Source organism: Taudactylus pleione, unplaced genomic scaffold, assembly GCF_031769625.1.
Source record: "Taudactylus pleione unplaced genomic scaffold, aTauple2 ptg000156l, whole genome shotgun sequence".
Taxonomy (NCBI): Eukaryota; Metazoa; Chordata; class Amphibia; order Anura; family Myobatrachidae; genus Taudactylus; species Taudactylus pleione.
Genome location: NW_028284558.1, coordinates 15,766,268 through 15,790,674, shown reverse-complemented (window position 1 = coordinate 15,790,674; position 24,407 = coordinate 15,766,268). Strand labels below are relative to the sequence as shown.

Genomic DNA, 24,407 nt, shown 5'->3' with positions numbered 1-24,407 from the left:
TCTCTGACTAATTAATTTGCTTATTTTTGTAGTAATTAAATAAACTTGCTTCTCAATGTACATGGGTTGAGTCATTACATCCACTTAAATCTAGATAATAGCTGAATAATAGAGTAGCTTATCACTATACCTACACTATATATTGAGAAAATTCCCTGATCAGAGTTATTGTGATGTAATGTTACTGTAATGAATAGAACTCCTGATCAGGGGTGTATCTAGGTGTCCGAGTGCCCCTGGCGAAGTAATGGACTGGTGCCCCCATAATTTCTGAATAATTACTCTTTCTACTTCTAATGTCTACCCAGCCAGCCCCCCTTCTACATGCTCAGCCACCCCCATGTTTCATCAGCCAGCACCTCCTATTGTTTCATCAGACAGCAGCCCTTCTGTCTCCCCAGCCATCGCCCTTCTGTCTCCCCAGCTACCCCCCTTCTCCCTCCCAAGCCAGAACCCCATCTGTCTCCCCAGCCAGGGCTGGACTAGGGCTTGTGGGGGCAACTAAGTTGTGGGGGCACCCACCAAGCCACACGGAGTCTTGGCAGGCTAACACCAACCCTATGTGGGAAGGGGCAAACGCAGGATTCTCTGGGAGGTTCTAATATGGGATGTGTTCGGCATCCTGGCGGTTGGGATGCCGACGCTTACACTACCAATGCCGGTCAGAATCCCGGCGCCTGCATCCCGATCGCCAGGATAACAAAGGTAAGTAGCGGGATTGGGGGGTGGGTTAGGCACTTACGGGGGAGGTTTAGGATGCGGGGAGGGGGAGGTTAGGTTCAGGCACTCGGGGGTAGGTTAGGGTAAGGAGAGGGGGAGGGTTAGTAACAAGTGTTGGTATGTGTTAACCCTGTCAGGATCCCGGCGTCGGGATTCTGACCGGCAGGATCCCGACTGTCGGTATTTCATACCGATCCCTCTAATATATATATATATATATATATATATATATATATATATATTGTGATAGGATCACTGGTAAAGTGGTCTGTGGCAGGTACATTTGTCCCAGATTCCTGTCTTTTGTGTTTTAAACCCCCAGGAGAAAGTCTGCAGTGTAGCAGGCTTGAGTTTCGGCTTTTTGAAAAGCCGGTTTGGGACCTGGGGGTTGTGGGTGAGAGGAGAGGGAGGGCTCCACCCACGGCCACTCCAGGTTTTGGTTCTCTTAGCCTGGTAACAGGCTTGTTAGGGTTTCCACCTGAGAGTGGCCAATATAAGCCTAGTGTGTTGAGGGCTGATGGTCTCACCTGGGAGAGCAGGCAGGGAGTTTGCTCAGAGACACTTGAAAAACCTATTTGTGAGTACTGTGCTGTGCTTTGTTGCTGGCGAGGGCATTAGGCCCTGCCAGGTTCTGGTAGTGAGGGAACTACCTGTGAAGTTAGTGCCCCGACAGGGCTAGGATTTATATTTATGTTTTCTTTATATTTCTGTCATTGTACAATAAAGACTGGCGCCGACCAGCTTGTACTTGCATCCAGACTGGTGTGCTGCTTCCCTGCTGCGGTGTGTGTGTGTAAGGAAGGAGTCCTCTACCCAGGAGAGGGACCCCCTAACCTAACTGTGTCACAATATGGTGGAGAATGCGGGCAACCACACACACTGAAGTTGCAGCAAGAGGAAAACTTTCCATTTAAAAATTAAAGGGACGGACACCCAATTTGTGAGTGTGGAAATAACACGGTGTCCTTGGAGTCCCATAGAGGAGGCGTCAGCCAATGCTCAGAGAGGCAAGGTTCAGCTTTCAACCTACACCCCAGGACAAAATGGAGGACATTATTAAGGCCTTGCTCCAAGCTACCAGGGCTCAGCAGGAAGCTACAGCATCTCAGCAGGAGACTAACAGACTTCAACAGGTCTCCATTGAGGAAAACAGCCAGGCCATAAGAGAGGTGGTACAGCACCTGGTCGCCCGGCCCAGAGAGGTTACTACTGGTCCTTCCACCCCCACTCACTCCGTACGAGCCAGTCACTTCCTCCAAAAGATGACTTCGGGCGATGATGTGGAGGCCTAGCTCACCGCGTTTGAAAGAACGGCCAAAAGGGAGAGTTGGCCCAAGGAGCAGTGGGCAAGTCTGGTGGCACCTTTTTTGTCTGGGGAGCCACAAAAAGCATATTTCAACTTATGCCTGGCTGATGCCAAGGACTATAAAAAACTAAAACAGGAGATCCTAACTTGCTTGGGAGTCACCACCTTTGTTCGTGCCCAATGGGTCCACTGCTGGGAGTTCCATAAGGACAAGCCTCCACGTTCACAGATGCATGACCTCGTCCATCTGTCCTCAAAATGGCTACAGCCTGAGACGCTGACGGGACCACAGTTCGTGGAAAGGGTCGTGATGGACCGGTACCTGCGATCATTACCTGTGACTCTGCGCAAGTGGGTGAGCCATGCAGACCCTAAGTCCGCGGACCAGTTGGTCGAGCTGGTGGAGAGGTACGTGGTGGCTGAGGAGCTGATGAGTATGCCCCACCGAGCCCCGATGGTGCACCGACGAACTCCCACAGACACTGGTAAGACTGTTCCAGGGGAGAAGGGTGCTGGGCGGTGGAATGTACCTAAGACTGAGGGTGTAGAACCTGTAGACAGGCCTGCCAGGCCGGGAAGGTTCTTGCCCCGTAAACGACTAGACATTAATATGACTCAGTGTTTCCGATGTGGTGGCTTCGGCCATATTGCCGCTAATTGTGCACTTACAACTGAACCTATGCAATGTGATACTGCTCATGTCTACTGCAGGGGGTCTTTCTTTGCACAGATAGCCTGTACGGCTGACCGGCAGGCTGTGACTGATAAGCACATGTGTGTACTCACTGTAGATGGCAACCGAGTAGAGGCACTGTTAGACTCTGGTAGCTTGGTGACACTTATAAAAGCTGAGCTGGTGAACCCCTTGCGGCGTGAGGGGAAAACTGTTGGTGTGACCTGCATACATGGGGATACTCCATATTATGTTACTGCCGAGGTGAACATCGAGACACCATGTGGTTCTGCTATAGTTTCTGTAGGTTTGGTACATGGTCTGATGTACGATGCAATATTGGGGAGAGACTTTGCTCGCTTCTGGAAGTTGTGGGAAAGCCGTTTTGTTCCAGAGGTGAACAACCCCGATCCATTTGAGAAGGTTATCGATGTAGTGGAGGAGGGAGTTTCTTCTGAGTCAGAGTTATTCCCTTTTTCTACTATGATTGGTGAACTAGAGAATGCGGAGCGTGACGGTGGCCCGCCAACTGGTGTGCCTCCCATTGAGGTGGGAAGTGTTGTTGGCCAGGTGATCGTCTGCCTGATTTAGAGGTCAGAAGAGAGGTCTTTGCCGTGGAGCAGTTGAATGACCCTACTTTGGTAAAAGCCAGGGAGAATGTAAAAGTAGTTGATGGTAAACCCGTAGACCCTGATAGTCCTTTGTCCTATCCCTACATGGCAATGTGGCAGGATTTGTTATATCAGGTGACTAAGAAGGGGGAAGATGTTGTGGAACAACTAATAGTTCCCAGAAGAACAGTGTTGGATCTGGCCCATGGTCATATAACGGCAGGCCATATAGGGGTAGAGAAAACCACTGAGCGAATAATGCAGAGGTTTTTCTGGCCCGGGCTTCATAAAGAGGTATCTGACTTTTGCGCATACTGCCCTGAGTGTCAGTATCATGCTCCCAGGCCACATTTTAAGGGTCCACTAGTTCCATTGCCTATCATAGAGGTGCCTTTTGAAAGAATAGCGATGGATTTGGTTGGACCCTTAATGAAGTCTGCCAGGGGACACCAGTATATTCTGGTCATAATGGAGTACGCTACCAGGTACCCGGAAGCGATCCCGTTGCGCAATACGTCAACCAAGACCATTGCCAGAGAGCTAGTTCATGTCTTTAGCAGGCTGGGTATACCTAAGGAGATACTAACTGACCAGGGTACACCGTTTATGTCCAAAGTCATGAAAGAGTTATGCCGCCTGTTCAAAATCGAACAGTTAAGAACTTCGGTTTATCACCCCCAAACCGATGGGCTGGTCGAGAGGTTTAACAAGACGTTAAAACACATGCTTAGGAAAGTGGTCGACAAGGATGGTAGGGATTGGGACTACTTATTGCCGTATTTATTGTTGGCCATAAGAGAAGTTCCCCAGTCCTCCACCGGGTTTTCAGCCTTCGACTTGTTGTATGGGAGACACCCAAGGGGGTTACTAGACATTGCCAAAGAGACATGGGAGGGGCAGTCTAGTCCTTACAAAACTCTGATTGAGTATGTTTCTCAAATGCAGGAGAGAATTTCTGCGGTAGTGCCGATAGTGAGAGAGCACCTGGAACAGGCTCAACAGGCACAGCAGAGGGTATACAACCGCAATGCTCGGTTACGCACCTTTGCTCCTGGGGACAGAGTGTTAGTATTGGTTCCCACTGTGGAAAATAAACTTTTGGCTAAATGGCAAGGGCCCTTTGAAATCTTAGAAAGAGTGGGGCAGGTCAATTACAAAGTTTACCAGCCGGGGAAAAGAAAGCCGGAACAGATATACCATATAAATCTGTTAAAGCCCTGGAAAGATAGAACGGTACTGTCGGCCGTCTGAGACCCTCCAGTAAGTCCAGGGCCCTTAGTTCCCGAAGTGACAGTGGCAAACACCCTGTCGGCAATTCAACAACAAGAGGTCAAGGAGTTTCTGATTAGAAATAGGGTGCTGTTCTCTGACGTACCTGGGAAAACCTTGGTCATTAAACATGACATCATCACTGACCCAGGGGTTAAAGTTAATCTAAAGCCCTATAGGTTACCAGAAGCACAAAGAGAATCGGTGTCGAAAGAAATTAAAAATATGCTAGAGTTAGGGGTTATTGAAGAATCACATAGTGAATGGTCAAGTCCCATTGTGTTGATTCCAAAGCCCGACGGGAGTGTGCGTTTCTGCAATGACTTCCGAAAGTTGAACAGTGTTTCAAAATTCGATGCCTACCCGATGCCAAGAGTGGATGAACTGATTGAGAGACTAGGGACGGCAAGGTATTTAACCACTCTTGACCTAACCAAAGGGTATTGGCAAGTACCGTTAACCGAGAGCGCCAAACAAAAGACAGCTTTTTCAGCGCCAGAGGGCTTGTTTCAGTACAAGATGTTGCCCTTCGGGCTACATGGGGCACCTGCTACCTTCCAAAGAATGATGGACAGGATTCTAAGGCCCCATAGACGGTATGCGGCTGCTTATCTGGATGACGTGGTCGTTCATAGTCCTGATTGGCAGTCTCACTTACAAGCAGTGTTGGACTCCATCTATAAGGCAGGTTTGACAGCCAACCCAAAAAAGTGTTGTCTAGGCATGGAGGAAGTAAAATATCTGGGATACACCATTGGCAGAGGCCTGATAAAGCTTCAGCTCAATAAAGTTGATGCCATACAAAACTGGCCAGGGCCTCTGAATAAGAAGCAGGTGAGAGCCTTCTTGGGAATTACGGGGTACTACAGGAGGTTTATACCCAACTTTGCCACCATGGCAGTCCCACTGACTGACCTGACCAAAGGCAAACAAAAAGTCATGGTATGATGGAGTCCTAAGGCAGAGAAAGCTTTTCAGGAGTTGAAAGTAGCGTTGTGTTCCCAACCAGTCCTGATGACTCCTAATTTTGAAAGGGAATTCATAGTACAAACCGATGCATCAGAAGTAGGTATAGGAGCGGTCTTGTCCCAGAACAAGGAGGGTGAGGAACACCCTATTTTCTATCTTAGCAGAAAGTTGAATGTACATGAGGGAAACTATGCCACAGTGGAGAAGGAGGTGTTGGCCATAAAGTGGGCGTTAGAGGCTCTCAGGTACTACTTGGTCGAAAGAAAGTTCAAATTGATCACTGACCATGCCCCTCTGAAGTGGATGTCTGAAAATAAGGACAGTAATGCGAGAATTACAAGATGGTTCTTGGCATTACAAACTTTTACATTTTCAGTGGAACACAGGCCAGGAAGCCAGCTGGCCAATGCTGACGCGTTGTCACGCGTTCATTGTTTGGGGGCTTCAGTTGATCCGCCCCACAGGTCGAAACAAAGGGGGGGGATATGTGATAGGATCACTGGTAAAGTGGTCTGTGGCAGGTACATTTGTCCCAGATTCCTGTCTTTTATGTTTTAAACCCCCAGGAGAAAGTCTGCAGTGTAGCAGGCTTGAGTTTCGGCTTTTTGAAAAGCCGGTTTGGGACCTGGGGGTTGTGGGTGAGAGGAGAGGGAGGGTCCACCCACGGCCACTCCAGGTTTTGGTTCTCTTAGCCTGGTAACAGGCTTGTTAGGGTTTCCACCTGAGAGTGGCCAATATAAGCCTAGTGTGTTGAGGGCTGATGGTCTCACCTGGGAGAGCAGGCAGGGAGTTTGCTCAGAGACACTTGAAAAACCTATTTGTGAGTACTGTGCTGTGCTTTGTTGCTGGCGAGGGCATTAGGCCCTGCCAGATTCTGGTAGTGAGGGAACTACCTGTGAAGTTAGTGCCCCGACAGGGCTAGGATTTATATTTATGTTTTCTTTATATTTCTGTCATTGTACAATAAAGACTGGCGCCGACCAGCTTGTACTTGCATCCAGACTGGTGTGCTGCTTCCCTGATGCGGTGTGTGTGTGTAAGGAAGGAGTCCTCTACCCAGGAGAGGGACCCCCTAACCTAACTGTTTCACAATATATATATATATATATATATATATATATATATATATATAATGTGAATCATAAAGAATGCACTCACCAGGGCTTCTCTTCAGGTTTCAAAAAGTTTGTAAAACCTACTTTAATATTCAAGTAGATTTTAGAAACTTTTTGAAACCTGAAGAGAAGCCCTGGTGAGTGCATTCTTTATGATTCACATTGTATTTTTGTACCTTTCTAGCACCATTGAATGGTCACCCCAGGCAGTATTATTTGGCTGCTCACAGTTAACTTGCCTGGGTGCTCACCCTGAGGTGCTTAACCTCTTCCATACACTCCGTAAGAAACAGGCAGCACACCAGGACTGATACTGCAAAAAAATTACTTCAACACACCTGATATATATATATATATATATATATATATATATACATATATATCTATGTAGCAAGCATATATATTACATACACACTAACACACACATATACAGTGTACACACATGAACACATACATACACAGTATACACACACTAACACATATATACAAATTAACACATACATACACATATATGTACATATTAACACATTCACAGTATGCACACAATAACACATACAGTATACACATACAAACACATACATACACATATATACACAATAAACCAGTATACATACACTTACATATTTATGCTGCATCTTGGTAATGGGGGCGGGCACCTCACATCAGCTTGTCGTATTAGCTCTGCCCCCACTTTGTCGCTTGTAAACGGGGGATTTGCCCATCAGGGGGGGTTTCTGAGTACTCAGAAACCCCCCCTGCGTGCTCTTGTTGTGGGGGCTCCTCTATGTGTGTAGGCCCCAGGATGACTGCCCCTGCCGCCCCCCCTCTCAATCTGGCCCTGTCCCCATCCATCCCCTTCTATCCCCCCAGCTACCCCACTTCTGTCTCCTAGGCAGCCCCCCTTCTGTCTCTACTTCTCCAGCCTTGGCCACCCACATCCAGCCCCTTCAGCCTACAGATACTTACCATATCTTCTGGCAGTGGCTGTGGCTGACTCAGTGCAGCGATGCGGCATTCATGACGTCATGATGTCACACGTGTCTTGTGTCAAAAAAAAGACTTTGTTCATTAATTGTACAGTACATACCAGGCAACTGCTGGGCATACCCTGGACTCCAGTCCTGCTAGTCCCATCCTGATTCTACCCCTTGGCTATGGGCTCCCACCTCCAGATGGCGCCACCATCTGGAGGTGAGAACCATAGGGAGAACAACTAGACCATTAAAAAAGAGGATGGGAGAACACCTAAGAAAGTTTAAAAATGGGCTAGAGACACACTCTCTTTCAGCCCATTGCAAAAAGGAAGACAAATGTTCAGTCGAAGGAATAAGAAATTTGTGTGGCATCAAACATGTTAAGGGGAGCCCAAGATGAAATTATATGATGAATCTTATTGCAAAGACAGAAATGAAATACATATAAATGTTTAATACCTTAGCACCAAATGGTTTAAATAATGATTTTGAACTAAAGTGGTTCCTTTAATTTTTTTAGATTTGCTTTATTTTAATGGCTGATTTATAATGGATATTTCTTATTGATTTCTTAATGATTTTTTCACTGCTTTCGTAATGATTATAATATGTAAATGAAGTTTTAAAATGGGTCCATCTTAAAGTTACTTTACAATAAGAATATGTGGTTTGAGGAATCTGGATAAAGAAATGTTTCATGTTAAATATGATGTATATATTGTTTGTATACATGTTGAAGGGCACAGTGCAATACAGCTATAGGTTGATTGCACTGAATTAGAAGGGTTTATAAGGATCTCCATTTCAGTCAACCCGGTTTATAAGGATCTCCATTTGAGTCACCCCATAAACCTTGAAAAAGACCCTTTTGAAGGGTCGAAACTAGGGGTGTGCACCGGCCACTTTTCGTGTTTTGTGTTTTGGTTTTGGATCTGGATCTTTCTTCGTGTTTTGGATCTGGATTGGTTTTTGCCAAAACCACCCTTCCGTGTTTTGGGTTCTGGGTTTTGTGTTTTGGATCTGTATTTTTTTGGAAAAAAGCATAAAAACAGCTAAAATCACAGAGTTTGTGGGTTTTTCTGTTCCTATGCTATTATTAACCTCAATAACATTAATTTCCACTCATTTCCAGTCTATTCTGAACACCTCACACCTCACAATCGGAAAAGGTTCAAGAGTGTTTGCTGGCACTCCAGTCTTCGACACGCAGTCGCTGAATGGCGAAAGTGGCCAGAAATTTTTCGGGCCACCCAAAACATCTCCTGCACGCCCCACGTTCCAAGCTCATCAGTTTGAGCCACGTAGTTTCAGTCCAGAGTCAAGTTCCTAGTTCATCAGTTCAACTCAACAAGTCCTCCTGCCGGTCCCAGTCCGGTTCCTCCAAGTTCCTGTCATTTATCATCAAAGGCAGTTATCACTGCTAAACAAATCTTGCAAATAGAGCTATCCACCTCACCTGTGGTTCCAGTCATGCCGGTCTCCATTGAATCCCGCTCATCACCTGAGACAGGTAACTTGCAGACATCATTTGTGACAGACATTGGGTACAACCACATTTTTTAGGACACTGAGGACACTTTTTCTGACGTCTCTGTACAGTCTCAGTATCGCCTGCTGCCTAGCGAAGTGGAATCTAGACGGGATTTGGTATCGGGGACACACTACCTCCGTCAATTGTCTAAATCCCACTGCACTAATGTCGGATAACGGACGCACGTCTAACACCAACATAGCAGTCAAGGCCTCAATTATCCGTTTTGCTTCAGGATGACTGCTGTCGTACTTCATCCTCCTCGCTAAGGACTGTTGGAGGGTCAATTGTTTAGTAAAAATAGTGGTGTTCCTACTTCCTCTCTGGGATGATGAACGACTCCCAGCAGCACCAGCAGCAGCAGCAGTAGGCGTAGCAATGCAGGATCCTCCGGAGGAATCCCGGATAGGAGAGTCAGTCATGCCAGTGACATGGCCTGCAGGAATACCTCCGATCCTGACTAAGGAGGAAATTGACGAGGAGAGAGTTGACGGTGTGGTTTGCAGGCGCTTGGATACAACAGGACAGAGGGATTTAGGTGTCCCTGGAATGCTTATGGTCTTAGCCAAAGTTTCTGAACTTGATAGTAACTTTTTATGAATGCGCTGCAGGTGACGTATAAGGGAGGATGTTCCTAGGTGGTTAATGTCCCTACCCCTACTTATTTCACCTTTACATATGGTACATATGGCAAGACAGTTGTTGTCTGGATTTGGATAGAAATATTGCCAGACCAAAGAGGTGGAATGTTTGGTCTCCTGCCCAGGCATGACCGTGATGGGCTTTTTCATCCAACGGACAACAACTGTCTCCCCTGGAGCCTGATTTAAACAAACCACCTCACCATCAGAATCCTCCTCGCCAACTTCCTCCTCAGCGCCAGCTACACCAGTATCCTCATCCTGTTGTACTTCAACAGTGACATCTTCAATTTGCATATCAGCAAGTGGACTGTGGGTGCTCCTTCCAGCACTTGCAGAGGGCGTGCAAATGGTGGAAAGAGCCAACTCTTCCCGTCCAGTGTTGGGAAGGTCAGGCATTGCAACCGCCACCACACTTGGACTCTCCTTGGGGATTTGTGATATCTTCTTAGAACGCACAGTTCTTTGCTGTGCTTTTGCCAGCTTAACTCATTTGATTTTTGTAGCGGGAGGAGAATTTCCATCATCATGTGAAGCTGAACCATTAGTCATGAACATAGGTACAGACCTTAGCCGTTCCTTGCCACTCCGTGTCGTAAATGGCATATTGGCAAGTTTACGTTTCTCCTCAGATGATTTTAATGGTTTTTTTTAAGGTAATTTTCCTGAACTTTGTCATTTGGGATTTTATATGCCCTCTACTATGACATTGGGCATTGACCTTGGCAGACGACGCTGATGGCTTTTTATCGTCTATCGTCTAGTGGCAGCAGCTTCAGCACTAGGAGGAAGTGGTTCTTGATCTTTCCCTATTATATTTTTATCGGACAAAGTTTTGCCCTCCATTAATGTTATATTGATATATATATATACGTGCGGCTAAGGTGCACACAAATACAGAAAAGAAGAATTTGTAATTTTTTTTGGAGTGCACTTTGGGGGTTACACCACCCTTTAACAGACAGGCGCATGTTTGTTGCTGCTACTTTGTTGATGCGCGTGCGGATACTGGCCCTGATTCAGAGCCAGACTCTCTGACAGAGTGCTCGCTCTGAATCAGGGCCATCCCTCTGAATTTAAGAGCGGCCTCCTGGCCGCTCGCATAGCTGTGGGTGACCGCCCACAGCTATAGCGAGCGGCCAAAATGATGGGCTTGCGACGAGACCCTTGCGGTAGGGTCTCGTTGCCGCAAGCCCTGTAGTGCTTTTGGCTCCCACAGCCCACACAATTCACAACCACAGAAAAGAAGACTTTTAAAAAAAATTTGGAGTACAGTTTGAGGGTTACACCACCCTTTAAGAGATGAGCCAGCCGTCCCTTGACTTATGACACAGGCGCACGCTTGGCGCTACTTTGTTGATGCACTTGAGGCTATAGCACACACAAGTCACAAACACAGAAAAAAAGAAGAATTGTTTACTTTTTGTGGAGCGCACTTTGGGGGTTACACCACCCTTTAACAGATGAGCCAACCGGCCCTTGATTTATGACATAGGCGCACGCTTGGCGCTGCTCCTTTGTTGATGAACGTGTGGCTACAGTGCACACAATTCACAACACAGATAAGAGGAATTTTTCATTTTTTTTGGAGTGCACTTTGGGGGTTACACCACCTTTTGACAGACTTATGACACAGGCGCACGCTTGGTGCTGCTCCTTTGTTGATGCACATGCAGCTACAGTGCACACAATTCACAAAAACAGAAATAAATGTTTTTTTTGCACTTGTGTGGAGCACCCCTGATGGACAGATCACTCCCTGGACAACACTACAGCACCCCTTTAGGACTACAGCCTTTATGGGACACTGCACAACATAGCCCAGCCAGCCCATATAGACATTTTTTTAGTGGACACAGCCCCTATAGACAACTGACTGCACAACACAGCCCAGCCAGCCCTTATGGACAACAGCAGCACAACACAGCCCAGCCAGCCCCTATGGACTTTGGAGGAGTGGACACAGCCCCTATGGACAACAGCAGCACAGCACAACACAACACGTCACAGCCCAGCCAGCCCTAACTCCCACCCAGAAGGCGGGATGATGACGTTTTGCCTCTATTTCAGTTCCGAGTCAGTCGGGAAAACCCGAGCCGGACTCGGTTCCCAGCTCGGATTGGGGGGGGCTCGGGGGAGTTCGGAGTTCTAAAATCCGAAGCCGCTCATCCCTAGTTGAAACTAGGGGTGTGCACCGGCCACTTTTCGTGTTTTGGTTTTGGATTTGGATCTTTCTTCATGTTTTGGATCTGGATTGGTTTTGCTAAAACCACACTTCCGTGTTTTGAGTTCTGGGTTTTGTGTTTTGGATCTGTATTTTTTTGGAAAAAAAGCATAAAAACAGCTAAAATCACAGAATTTGTGAGTTTTTCTGTTCCTATGCTATTATTAACCTCAATAACATTAATTTCCACTAATTTCCAGTCTATTCTGAACACATCACACCTCACAATAGTGTTTTTAGGCTAAAAGGTTGCACTGAGGTAGCTGGATTACTATGCTAAGCGACACAAGTGGGTGGTACAAACACGTGGCACATCTAGGAGTGACACTGCAGTGGCTGACAGAATGGCAGTTTGAAAAACTAGGCCCCAAACAGTACATAATGCAAAGAAAAAAAAGAGGTGCAAGATGGAATTGTCCTTGGGTCCTCCCACCCACCCTTATGTTGTATAAACAGGACATGCACACTTTAACAAACCAATCATTTCAGCGCCAGAGTCTGCCACACAACTGTGGCTGAAATGATTGGTTTGTTTGGGCCCCCACAAAACAAGTTGGCAATTAATCTGTCCCTGCACAAACTGGCTCTACGGAGGCAAGATGTCGTCCTCATCCTCCTCATCCACCGATTCCTCACCCTCTTCAGTGTTGTGTACATCCTCATCCTCACAGAGTATTAATTCATCCCCGCTGGAATCCACCACCACAGGTCCCTCTGTACGTTCTCCAGGCTAGTCTCTCTGACAGAGTTGATAATTCATTTTTATGAACATCATCTTCTCCACATTTTGTGGAAGCAACCTCCTACGCCTTTCGCTGACAAGGTTCCCGGCTGCACTAAACACTCTTTCGGAGTACACAATGGAGGGGGGCAACTTAGGTAAAATAGAGCCAGTTTGTACAGGGGCCTCCAAATTGCCTCTTTTTCCTGCCAGTACAGGTACGGACTGTCTAACATGCCTACTTGGTTGCTGTCACCGATGTAATCCTCCACCATTCTGTCAATGGTGACAGTATCATATGCAGTGACAGTAGACATGTCAGAAATTGTTGGCAGGTCCTTCAGTCCAGACCAGATGTCCAAACTTGGTCATGCCTGCCCTGCATCACCGCCAGTGGGTTGCTTAGGATACCTAAGTTGTTTCCTGGCAGTCCCAGTTGCAGGAGAAAATGAAGAAGGAGCTGTTGATGTGTCACGTTCCACTTCAGCTGACAGTGTTTTCACCAGCAGGTCTTTGCACCTCTGCAGGCTTGTGTCAAATGGAGAGAGAGACACCACATAGGCTTTAAACCTAGGATCGAGCACGGTGGCCAAAATTTAATGGTCTGATTTCAACAGATTGACCTGCCTCGAATCCTGGCAAAGCGAATGAAGGGCTTCATTTACAAGTCCCACATACCGAGCGGAATCGCTCTGTCTTAGCTCCTCCTTCACTTTCTCCAGCTGCTTCTGCAAAAGCCTGATGAGGGGAATGACCTGTCTCAAGCTGGCAGTGTCTGAACTGACTTCACGTGTGGCAAGTTCGAAGGGCTTGAGAACCTTGCACAACACGGAAATCGTTCTCCACTGCGCTTGAGTTAGGTACATACCACCTCCTTTGCCTATGTCATAGGTGGATGTGTAGGCTTGAATGGCCTTTTGCTGCTCCTCCATCCCCTGAAGCATATAGAGGGTTGAGTTCCACCACGTCACAACCTCTTGTTTCAGGTGATGGTGGGGCATTTTCAAGAGTGTTTGCTGGCGCTCCAGTCTTCGGCACGCAGTGGCTGAATGGCGAAAGTGGCCAGAATTTTTTAGGGCCACCCAAAGCATCTCCTGCACACCCCTGTCCTTTTTCAGAAAATTTTGCACCACCAAATTTATTGTGTGAGCAAAACATGAGACGTGCTGTAATTTACCCAGATGTAATGCCCACACAATATTGGTGGTGTTGTCAGATATCACAAATCCCGAGGAGAGTCTAAGTGGGGTAAGCCATTGGGCAAAGATTTCCTTCAGTTTCTCTAAGAGGTTGTCAGTGGTGTGCCTCTTACTGAAACCGGTGATACACAGCATAGCCTGCCTTGGAACGAGCTGGCGTTTGTTTGCTGCTGCTACTGGTGACGCTGCTAACACCAACATAGCTGTCAAGGCCTCAGTTATCCGCTTTGCTTCAGGATGACTGATGTCGTTCTTCATCCTCCTTACTAAGGACTGTTGGAGGGTCAATTGCTTAGTAAAAGAAGTAGTTCCTCTCTGGGATGATGAACGACTCCCAGCAGCAACAGCAGCAGCGGCAGCAGTTGGCGTAGCAATGCAGGATCCTCCCGAGGAATCCCGGATAGGAGAGTCAGTCATGCCAGTGACATGGCCTGCAGGACTACTTCCAATCCTGACTGAGGAGGAAATTGACGAGGAGGGAGTTGACGGTGTGGTTAGCAGGCACTTGGATACAACAGGACAAAGGGATTTAGGTGTCCCTGGACTGCTTACGGTCTTAGCCACAGTTTCTGAACTTGACAGTAACTTTTTTTGAACGCGCTGCAGGTGACGTATAAGGAGGATATTCCTAGGTGGTTAACGTCCCTACTCCTACTTATTTCACCTTTACATATGGCAAGACAGTTGTTGTCTGGATTTGGATAGAAATATTTCCAGACCAAAGATAATTGTAATGGGAAATGTGATCTGGCCAAAGTTACTAAAAATAAAATATGAAAAAATACCGTGGAAAGCCGTGTGATAATAATGCCTGGAAGTGGCGTTATCCAGGGTCTCCCTCGATTACCGGACTCCTCTAATGGGCAGAGCAGAGCCCGGAGCCGGCCCCAGTGATCAGCTGTGTGGTCTAAATAGACCACACACTGATCTCTGCTAAAAAAATAAAAAAATAAAAAATTTGTAGGGGCAGGGGGCAGGGCTTAGCGACGGTCATTCGGCGCATGCGTCGGCACTTGTCACTGTATTTTTTGCAAACATACCGTGATAAGTGTGCGGAGGGGATTCGCAGGGACAAAGCTTTCTCGCAAGCTCTGTCCCTGCAAGGGATTTTTAGTAAATCCCTGTGATATTGCCTGAATTCGCAATGCAAATTCAGTCGGTAGTATCACACTACAATCTGCATTACAAATGCGGATTGTAGTAAATACCATCAACACTGATAATGGCTCCTGATGTGCCACATTTGTGCCACTGGTTCCTAGATATTTACTAATGAGTATTGGTCCTACCCACAAAATAGCTGATTCCAATTTGTGCACCAGGAAGATATACACTTCAATGTTATCCTTATACAAGTGTTCTAGACATCCTCCCAGAAAAATAGGTGATGTGATGAGTAACATGTGTAGATCATTAACAATATATCAGTAAATACCAATAATTCTGAAAGGACATCTGGAAAAACCTGTACAGTACTGTTGTGGAGGAAGATGCATAAAACTAATGTTTCCAAGTCCTAATTTACAGAAAATAATCCAACACTTTTAAGCCGTGAGAGATTAGCCATATTTTCAATTAACTGATGCTAAATGTTGCATTTAAATCAATTAAAAAACTGAGTCTAGGTTAATCCTGTCAGGCCATAATAAGTGATAAATAATGTAGCAGACAAAGATCTCCTAAATGACACCAGTCAGCCTCATGTTTCCACTAATTTATTAAAAGTCGTATTTTAGGTGCAATTTGTAATTGTAGGACAGTTATAACCAGAACATCTATAATTATATTCCTGTAACACAGATTAGTCTTTGAGATACATTTATTTAGACATTCATTCATTAATTGTCTAAAAATGGCACAAAAGAAATGTCTTAGTGATATCAGAAAATATTAATTACAGTTAATCCCCTAGACTATAATTAATGCTACAAAATCTGCTTAATATCACTGTAAAACTCAATAGCAAATACAAAACTATAATCCCACTAAGAGTAGAGATGAGCGATTGCGAGAAGAAATTGTACAAATAGAGTGTAACATGCTGCTCACAGAAGTGCGTAGTTCCAGGTAATGTTGAAGTTCCGCACCTGGGGCCGGATTCAGCACGGATCACAGTTGCAACAGCGTATGCAGATCAGCCAATGGTGCGTACAGCGCATGCGTATGCACCACAGAGCAGGACAGCATTGCTATCGCACTGCGATCACGCACGGGGATACAAAGCCATCGCAGAGTGAGCGAAGGGACGTCAGCGTTTGGGGGTGGTGACGGGGGAGTGGTCGGAGAAACACAGGTGTGCCTGTCCGTTTGAACACCGTTGCATGGGCGTGTATAAATTAGCCACTGCGACGGCATATAGGTCAGACTTGCTGTAATTCTGCGTGAGGGGCCGATGTTACTCGATGTTACCCATGTATATGCAGGACTGCGAGGTCTTACTGATGTGAGAAAGCGATACTGGGTGTATCTATACTCGCTGAGCGGTTGCAAACATTAGCATATTTTCGCAGTAGAACTGCGTGCGTAATCGCAGTTGCGATCACAATAGTGATCCGTAATGAATCCGGCCCTTGGATAACTATTCCACACTGTATTTGTAATTTAGCATTTTGCAGAATGAATAGAGCTGGGCATGATGTTGGTCAACTCTGCTGTGTTGTATGGTCAGGGAAAATTTAAGACCAAATGATGTCAACAAAATGCAAAATATCATCTTGAATTGGGAATAACAGATAAATTGCATACAGCAGTGGTTCACAAACTTTTTTGAATCATGGCGCCCTTGAGTATCACTATTGTTTTCACAGCACCCTTAAGCAAAAAGTTTGTGAGAAATTCAGAAAAAAATGTAGTGAAGTAGTAAAGTGAAGTAACTTATGCTTACCAGACATCCTTAGGGTCAGCTATGTGGTGGGTTGCAGGTTTGTGCTTCTGTTTGTCCACATATTTATATTACACTGACCATAAAAAATGTGATTTGGTGCTGGACCAACAACCTGAGGCACCCCTGCAAGTGTCCTGAGGCACCCCAGGGAGCCACGGCACACAGTTTGGGAACCACTGGCATACAATATTACACCAATATTTTGTGTCAACATTTTTGCTATTTGCTATTTCCAGAACATACATTTTATTTTTATTCTTACAAATACAAACCTAATTAAAATCTAAAAGATCAACAGCACTAATGAAATAAATAAATGATTTGCAGATATTAAGTTCCCCTAATTAACTTCAGGAGTTTTATATATCAGGAGATATAACAATAAAACACATAAAATCCAAATTGGACAAGCAATAAAATGTGATTGAAATAGTTGTATCTCTGCAAAGATGCTGGCCAAAATGACTAAATAAACTTTTACATATATTACAGCAACTCTTTCTTTCTTTTTGTATGATATTGTCAGTACATGCATTGCATTGAATCCTTTTATTTTATAACAGTATGTAGAGAAACAAAGGTCAATAAAACATTTGTATTTATTTTGTGGTTCTATATCTTGTGTATTTTGTAGACAATGTTTTTAGAGTTAAAGGAAACCTCAACTTTTGTTGAAGACCTACACATAAGGGCAGGGCTGTAGAGAGCGCCACCGAGCCCCCTTAAAAAAAAAAGAAAGAAAACACATAATTTTGCAGCGCTGGGGAGGGGGCGCTCTGAGCCCCTTAGCCCGGCGCAAAGCTAGGGGGGGGCTTGATCAGTGTGATCGCTCCCCCCCTCAGGCACAAGAGATTGCTGTGGCTGCTGCTTAGCAGCCGCGAGCAATCTCCCACTGCACCCCAGCATGGCTGCCGCAGAGGAAGGGAGGAGGGAGGAAGGGTGGGGGGCGGCGCCGGACCCGAGCCCCTGCAGGGCCCCTCTGGAAGGCCGGGCCCGGGTAAACTGTACCCGCTCCCCCCCCCCTCTCGGTGCCCCTGCATAAGGGGATCTGATGTGTAGAATTGTTCACAACCCAGAAATAAACCCCACCCTGCCCACTGAGTTGTACCCCTATGTCAGCGTGCTGATATAATGATATTTGAAGATCCGGAAATATTGGTAATTAAAGGCCCCCATACACGGGGTGATAAAGCAGACGATCCGACTGCTTTGTGCTATTTGCCTGCTATATCGCACCGTGTATGGCCCTGATATCGGGCCGAGCGCGTTCCCGCGGGGTCGTACATTGCACCCCCTGATCTGTCTGCAGGACCATGAGATCAGGTGAAGCGAAGTGCGATCCCATGGATTGCTATGCAGGTGAGACAGGGGGGAGCTGGCATATCAGGAGGTTGACCACCTGATCGCACCGTGTGTGGGGATCACCCAATATGTTGGACGATGGATCCCCGATCGCCGTGCATCGTGTATGGGGGCCTTAAGTCAGTAGGTTCAGTCTACAGTATGGCAGCATTAGTTTACACTCTGCCGCAGCTGGCCTTGATTGTCACCTTAGGAGAGACCACCAATATTCATATAAGAGGTCATGGGGTTCCAAAGACTTCACAGCGATCCATTAATGGTCATGCAAGGTATAAGGTAAATAGTTAAAGACCTACCTGTACATTAGACAGACTGGGACATCCTCACATTCTCTTTCCTCGTACAGAGTACCTGGACATTCCTGACCTCTGTTTAGAACATCTTCTATTATTATCCTGTATCGAAACTGTTTGGCCACAGAGCTGTTCCCTAAAATATTGCAAATATTTCAGTATCATATAATATAACCACTCACCTTCTTTTGTTCATGTTCTCTCTGCATTGGCCTAAATATGTATAGCCTAATTTGTGTATTGTAATGATGCTATGAATTATCACAAAGTTATGTGACTATTTAAAGACACAATGCAAACATTTGTATACAGGCTAATTAACTCTAAATAACCTTATGATACAAAAGTGATGCTAATATACAGTATACATAAACACTTGTATATAATATTGATGTAAGTGGTGAGTTATGATGTCATTGCCTTCAATCAATTCAGATGTTATCACTTCATAAAGCACCCTCTGTAGTCAATTATTAAATATATTATTGGGACCCAGAGGGGGATTCAATTAGTGAAACCTCGCTCGGTATTGTAACACATGTTATCTGTCAGAAATATCTTGCTTGTTACTGCTGACACCCCATAGAGATGCACGCAGACACAAGAAATGTTTTCCTAACATAATAACCTGCTATGCGCACAGACACGAAATGCACAAGGCTCCGACAGAGCACAATATTTTGCTTTTTTTTCCTAAATGTTATTAACATGGAAAAAATCTAAATGTATTATTTGGCATAACTTCACTTAATAAAGTGTTTCCAGCATGTTATTGCATATTGCTGTTTTAGTGGCGGATTCAATCAGTGGCGAAAACTCGCAGCTGGCGAAATGCAATCGCCGCTGCAATCTTTTCGCCTCATTCGACCTTAGCGGACGCAAAGTTTTTGCGTACTTTCACAATGTGCTCACCCGCTCTTCGCCCTATTCAATTCGAAAACAGTCGAAAATGCATAAGTGCGAATGCAGCGAATGGCGAAACTAGCAAAAAGGACTGCTTTTTTAGGGGGAAATCAGTTTGCACCCCATGAAAAGCTTAACTGACCCTGGAAATCAATATAAAAGTGTATTAATAGCCCTAATATCAGTATTTAGGGTTCTTACCTTGAGTGAAAGGGCTATTATATGCATATTTGCATAAGTGTTGAAAAAAGCAATTTCTTATGTGTAAAATAATTGCTGTAGATAAATTAGGGGTACATTTAAATGGGTACTAGTATATTTTTGGATCTCTAAAGTGCCTATTAAAAAACATTAAAAAAAGCACCTGCTGCAGCCTCCTGCAATCCTAAAAACAACTGTCCCATCCATACAACACCCCTAAATACCAGACCCAGTACTTTATACCCATTTTCATACACTTTTTACATTTTCACCCCAAAAATGACATGACTTTTTTCGGGGGGGAATTAAGATATATATATATATATATATATATATATATATATATGTATATATATAGCCTATTTAGTCATTTGGGGGTTGTCCAAAGGGTTATGAAGCAAATCCCCACATTTTTAATCAAAAATAGGGCTTTTGCACATCTTTTCTCCTGCCTTTGGGTGGTAACTTTTTTGTTTGGTTTTGCCTATGGAGTTTTTGCAAAAACATCCTGGAATTGAATAGGGCGATACGCAGGAATGTGGCAAAAACCTTGCATCGGCAAACGCTTTTCGCTGATCGTGGCTTTTCGCCTCTAATTGAATCCGCCCCTTAATGTGACCGCATTTTTATCTTCCATTTATTTGCAACCTAACAAAGTACAGTCTATGAACTTGCAGTGGGAAAGTCATTAGTGAGTTTTCAGATAAAATGCAGGTAAATGTGCTCACAGGCAGAGGGCAATAGCACAGGAGATATTGTATAACTGCAAATGCGAAAGGTTATGTTCTGCTTATTATATGGGTAACTTGCAAAAACACAATTACAGTAACCTTTACCAGACCAGTGGCGGGCTGGGCCGGGGGGCAGGGTGCCATGTGCCCCCCGGGCCGCAGCGTCATGCAGGCCGCGGGCCGGTGCAGTCTGTGTCACTGTGACACAGACTGCACCGCGTGTGTAGCGCTGACCGGACGGAGTCCGGTTAGCGCTACACAGCACAAACACACAGCCGCCGGAGCCGGCAACTGTGTGTTTGCTGTAATCAGCAGTCAGACTCTCAGCGGCTGCCGCTGCTCCCACTGCGGGAGCCATCTTCCGGCTCCCGCAGTGGGTAATGGGAGAGCCGTCGTCATGACGACGTCTCTCCCATAATGCAAAGCGGCCAGAGGAGCCGGTGGAAGCGTCGGGACCAGGAGCGGGGTTTCAGGTAAGTGGTTTTTTTTTATTTTTTTATTAAGTCTCTCTCTACTATGGGGGCACTACCAAGTGGGGGGATTACTATGGGGGCACTACCAAGGGGGGGATTACTATGGGGGCACTACCAAGGGGGGGATTACTATGGGGGTACTACCAAGGGGGGGATTACTATGGGGGCACTACCAAGGGGGGGATTACTATGGGGGCACTACCAAGGGAGGGGTTACTATGGGGGCACTACCAAGGGGGGGATTACTATGGGGGCACTACCAAGGGGGGGGATTACTATGGGGGCACTACCAAGGGGGGGATTACTATGGGGGCACTACCAAAGGGGGGGATTACTATGGGGGCACTACCAAGGGGGGGTTACTATGGGGGCACTACCAAGGGGGGGGATTACTATGGGGGCACTACCAAGGGGGGGGTTACTATGGGGGCACTACCAAGGGGGGGGATTACTATGGGGGCACTACCAAGGGGGGGATTACTATGGGGGCACTACCAAGGGGGGGATTACTATGGGGACACTACCAGGGGGGGGATTTCTATGGTGGCACTACCAGGGGGGGATTACTACTGGGGGCACTACCAGGGGGGTGGATTACTACTGGGGGCGCTACAAGGGGGGGACTACTACTACTGGGGGAACTACAAGGGGGGACTACTACTACTGGGGGCACTACAAGGGGAGGGAACTGCTACTAGGGGCACTGCATAGGGGGGCGGGGGCTACTACTAGGGGCACTACATAGGGGAGGGGACTACCACTGGGGGCACTGCGAGGGACCACTGCTGGGGGCTCTATATAAAGGGCAATACTGGGGGTACTGCATAGGGGGGAGACTACACCTGGGGCCACTATTTAAGGGACATTGCATAAGGGTTACCACTATTGGGGGCACTGCATGGGGGGGTGGACTGTTACTGGGGGCACTGCATAGGGGGTACCACTATTGGGGGCACTATATAAGGGGCCTACTACTGGGGGCACAAGGGGCACTGAACAGGGGGGACCACTACTGGGGGCAGAAGGGGCACTGCATAGGGGGGGATCACTACTGGGGGCACTACTGGAGGCCTGCATAAGGGTGTTATCTCCTGTGGCACACGGGGGCACTGCATATGGGCACTACGACAGGGGGCTGCCCCTAATCTTTATTTTTACCTTACATTAATCCCATATGGACCCGCCTCCTCCCTGAAACACTTGAGGGGGGGCGGCGCAGAAGCACGCACGTTCTTTGGGCACCGTAGCTACACGCTACTCCTCTGCCAGGACCGCCTGCATGCATTTGCCCCCCAGGCTAAAAGTTGCCAGCCAGCCCCTGTACCAGACCATTGGATTTTGCGTGGCTTTGACCACCAAATTTAAACAAGCTTGCTTTGCATTTATTGCTATTGCCATTTTAAATCCAGTGGTCAAAGCTGTTTAGTAAATATACCCCCGTGCTCCAATTTACAGAACTGTTCGAGGTTAATACATTACTCATACAAAATATATGACGGCCCAATATACTTCATTTATATGGGTGGTCAGATATTACATTGGATTACAGGGTGCTTTAAGAAAATTTAAAATGCGATTTGGCCAAATTATAACTCAAACAATCAAGTTATATTAAAAATGAGGTTAAGCTTTAGTAGGACTTTATTATGGGAAAAGGCTAGCAGAGTTTTATGGTAGTACATACATTTTTGAACACTTTTCTAAGATTTTCAATACAGACAATCAAAAACAATGAAAACTTGGAGATGTGCTGCTGGAATTGTAGTCAACTAAAACCAACCCAGGATTACCAGGACTCAGCCGTTAAGATACAGTACTGTTTGAAGAGTGAATGCCATTGTCAAAAACTTCCATATAGAACACAAGAAAATGGATCTCCCAAGGCTCAAGATACAGATAAAAAGTCAAGTTGTTTTTCTTCCCTTCTTATTCTTTTCCAAGTTCATTTGTAGCTTAATAACAACTAGGAGTGACCCAAGCTTTGCCTTTGCAGTTTAACCATAGATACTGTATACTCCGGGTATACAAAGAATATGGAAGCTGGAAAAAGGGTAATTTTGTCCATGTCGGCATAATAACCTTAAATATGATGCTTTGCCATCATGTTTAAAGTTATAATGCTGACACGATTAACATGCTTTAAATCACATTACTACCACAATAGCATTGTGTGGTCGACGTTACACTGTCGACATTAAGAGTGTCAATCCCCAGGAGAAAGAGCCAATTGATATGTAGTAGAGACTAATTTGAAAGTTGTTGCTGATTACATCCCACCATTCGATGATCCTGCACAAATCCTTCTTCTCGGAAGTGACATGCTGGTGATACACAAGTTTCACCAACAGCCTAATGGCTTCCACAATCTGCCCTGTGCCCAAAAGCTTGCTGTAAGATGGGTAATAGTAGGTGATGCTTACATTGAGAAAGTGACAAACTAGACTATGGGCCTGATTCATCAAGGATTGCTATTGCGATTGCAATAGCGATTACGCACGCAGTCTGACTGTGAAGATATGCTAATGATTGCAATCGCAATGCCAAACGCAGCCTAACATAAGGACGCCCCCTTACCTTACACATATCCGTAATACTTAGCAAAACTGCAACACCATCGGAAACATTGAGTACAATCACAGCCTCACACACACTTGCGCAAGGTCTGACCCTCCATCACCACCCACAACCGGTACTTCCTGTCAATTACTCTGCGATGGGTCTGCGTAGTCACTGCGATCACAGTCCCGATCTCAGAGGAGTGTTTGAGTACTGCAATGCATACACATGCGCAGAACGCAACAATCGTCCGATTGAGTGCGTAATCGCAATAGCAATCCTTGCTGAATCAGGCCCTATGTTACTATGCCCTAATAACTCTCTCATCAGAATGTAATGTACCCCCTTGAACCTGTTCAGTGAATAGCTTCCTACACAGGAGATGGCTTGCTACAATATGATTTTGGCTATTCTGTATTACAAACAACGAAAGCTGACTGTAGCCCTGTCCTTTCAATGGAAAACAAATGACACCCATGTAAACCAGGTCAGTTAAGATTGGAATTTGACTCATGCTACATTCCAAGAAATGGAATAAAACAACATCCTCTTCACTGGACCAAACAGAACATATAGCCTTCTAAGAATGTTAATCTTCTTCAGAAAAAGAACATGTCACTATAACAACCGATATTCAACAGATATTTACTGTTTTGTTGTAAGGGATGACAACTACTTGAGGTTCTCATGGTATTAAAATTATAATGTGCATGATGATATCAAATACTAAATAAAAGTAAATTTTTTTGGTAACAGTCCTTCTCCTGTAATGGCTATTTATGGACTTACAGTAAAAGAACAGCCCAAGAAGGAGAAAAGGAATACTGTGCTGATGCAAGACAATTAATCGAGAGAGACTTTTACGTGAATGTACAGTAGGACTCAATTCATTGCTCACAGATCACCAAACTATGGGTCTACCTAATAGAGTGCAAGCTATATTAGCTGTTGCTACTGTAATTTGAGACTTCACTAAACAGTCTTAGGCTGGGTACACACCTAAACGACCAGCCTTCACCCTGGACACTTTGTGATTGCTGGTACACACTTA

At 45.7% G+C, this 24,407-nt stretch overlaps 1 protein-coding gene across 1 annotated transcript in view; it reads right to left on the bottom strand.

The window, feature by feature from the left end:
- THSD7B (thrombospondin type 1 domain containing 7B) overlaps window positions 1–24,407 on the bottom strand; it is a 651,631-nt gene that overhangs the window by 267,294 nt on the left and 359,930 nt on the right. The window contains exon 11 of the mRNA XM_088474863.1: window positions 18,496–18,628. Within this exon, the coding sequence (XP_088330989.1) occupies window positions 18,496–18,628 (133 nt within the window). The remainder of the gene's footprint in view (window positions 1–18,495; window positions 18,629–24,407) is intronic.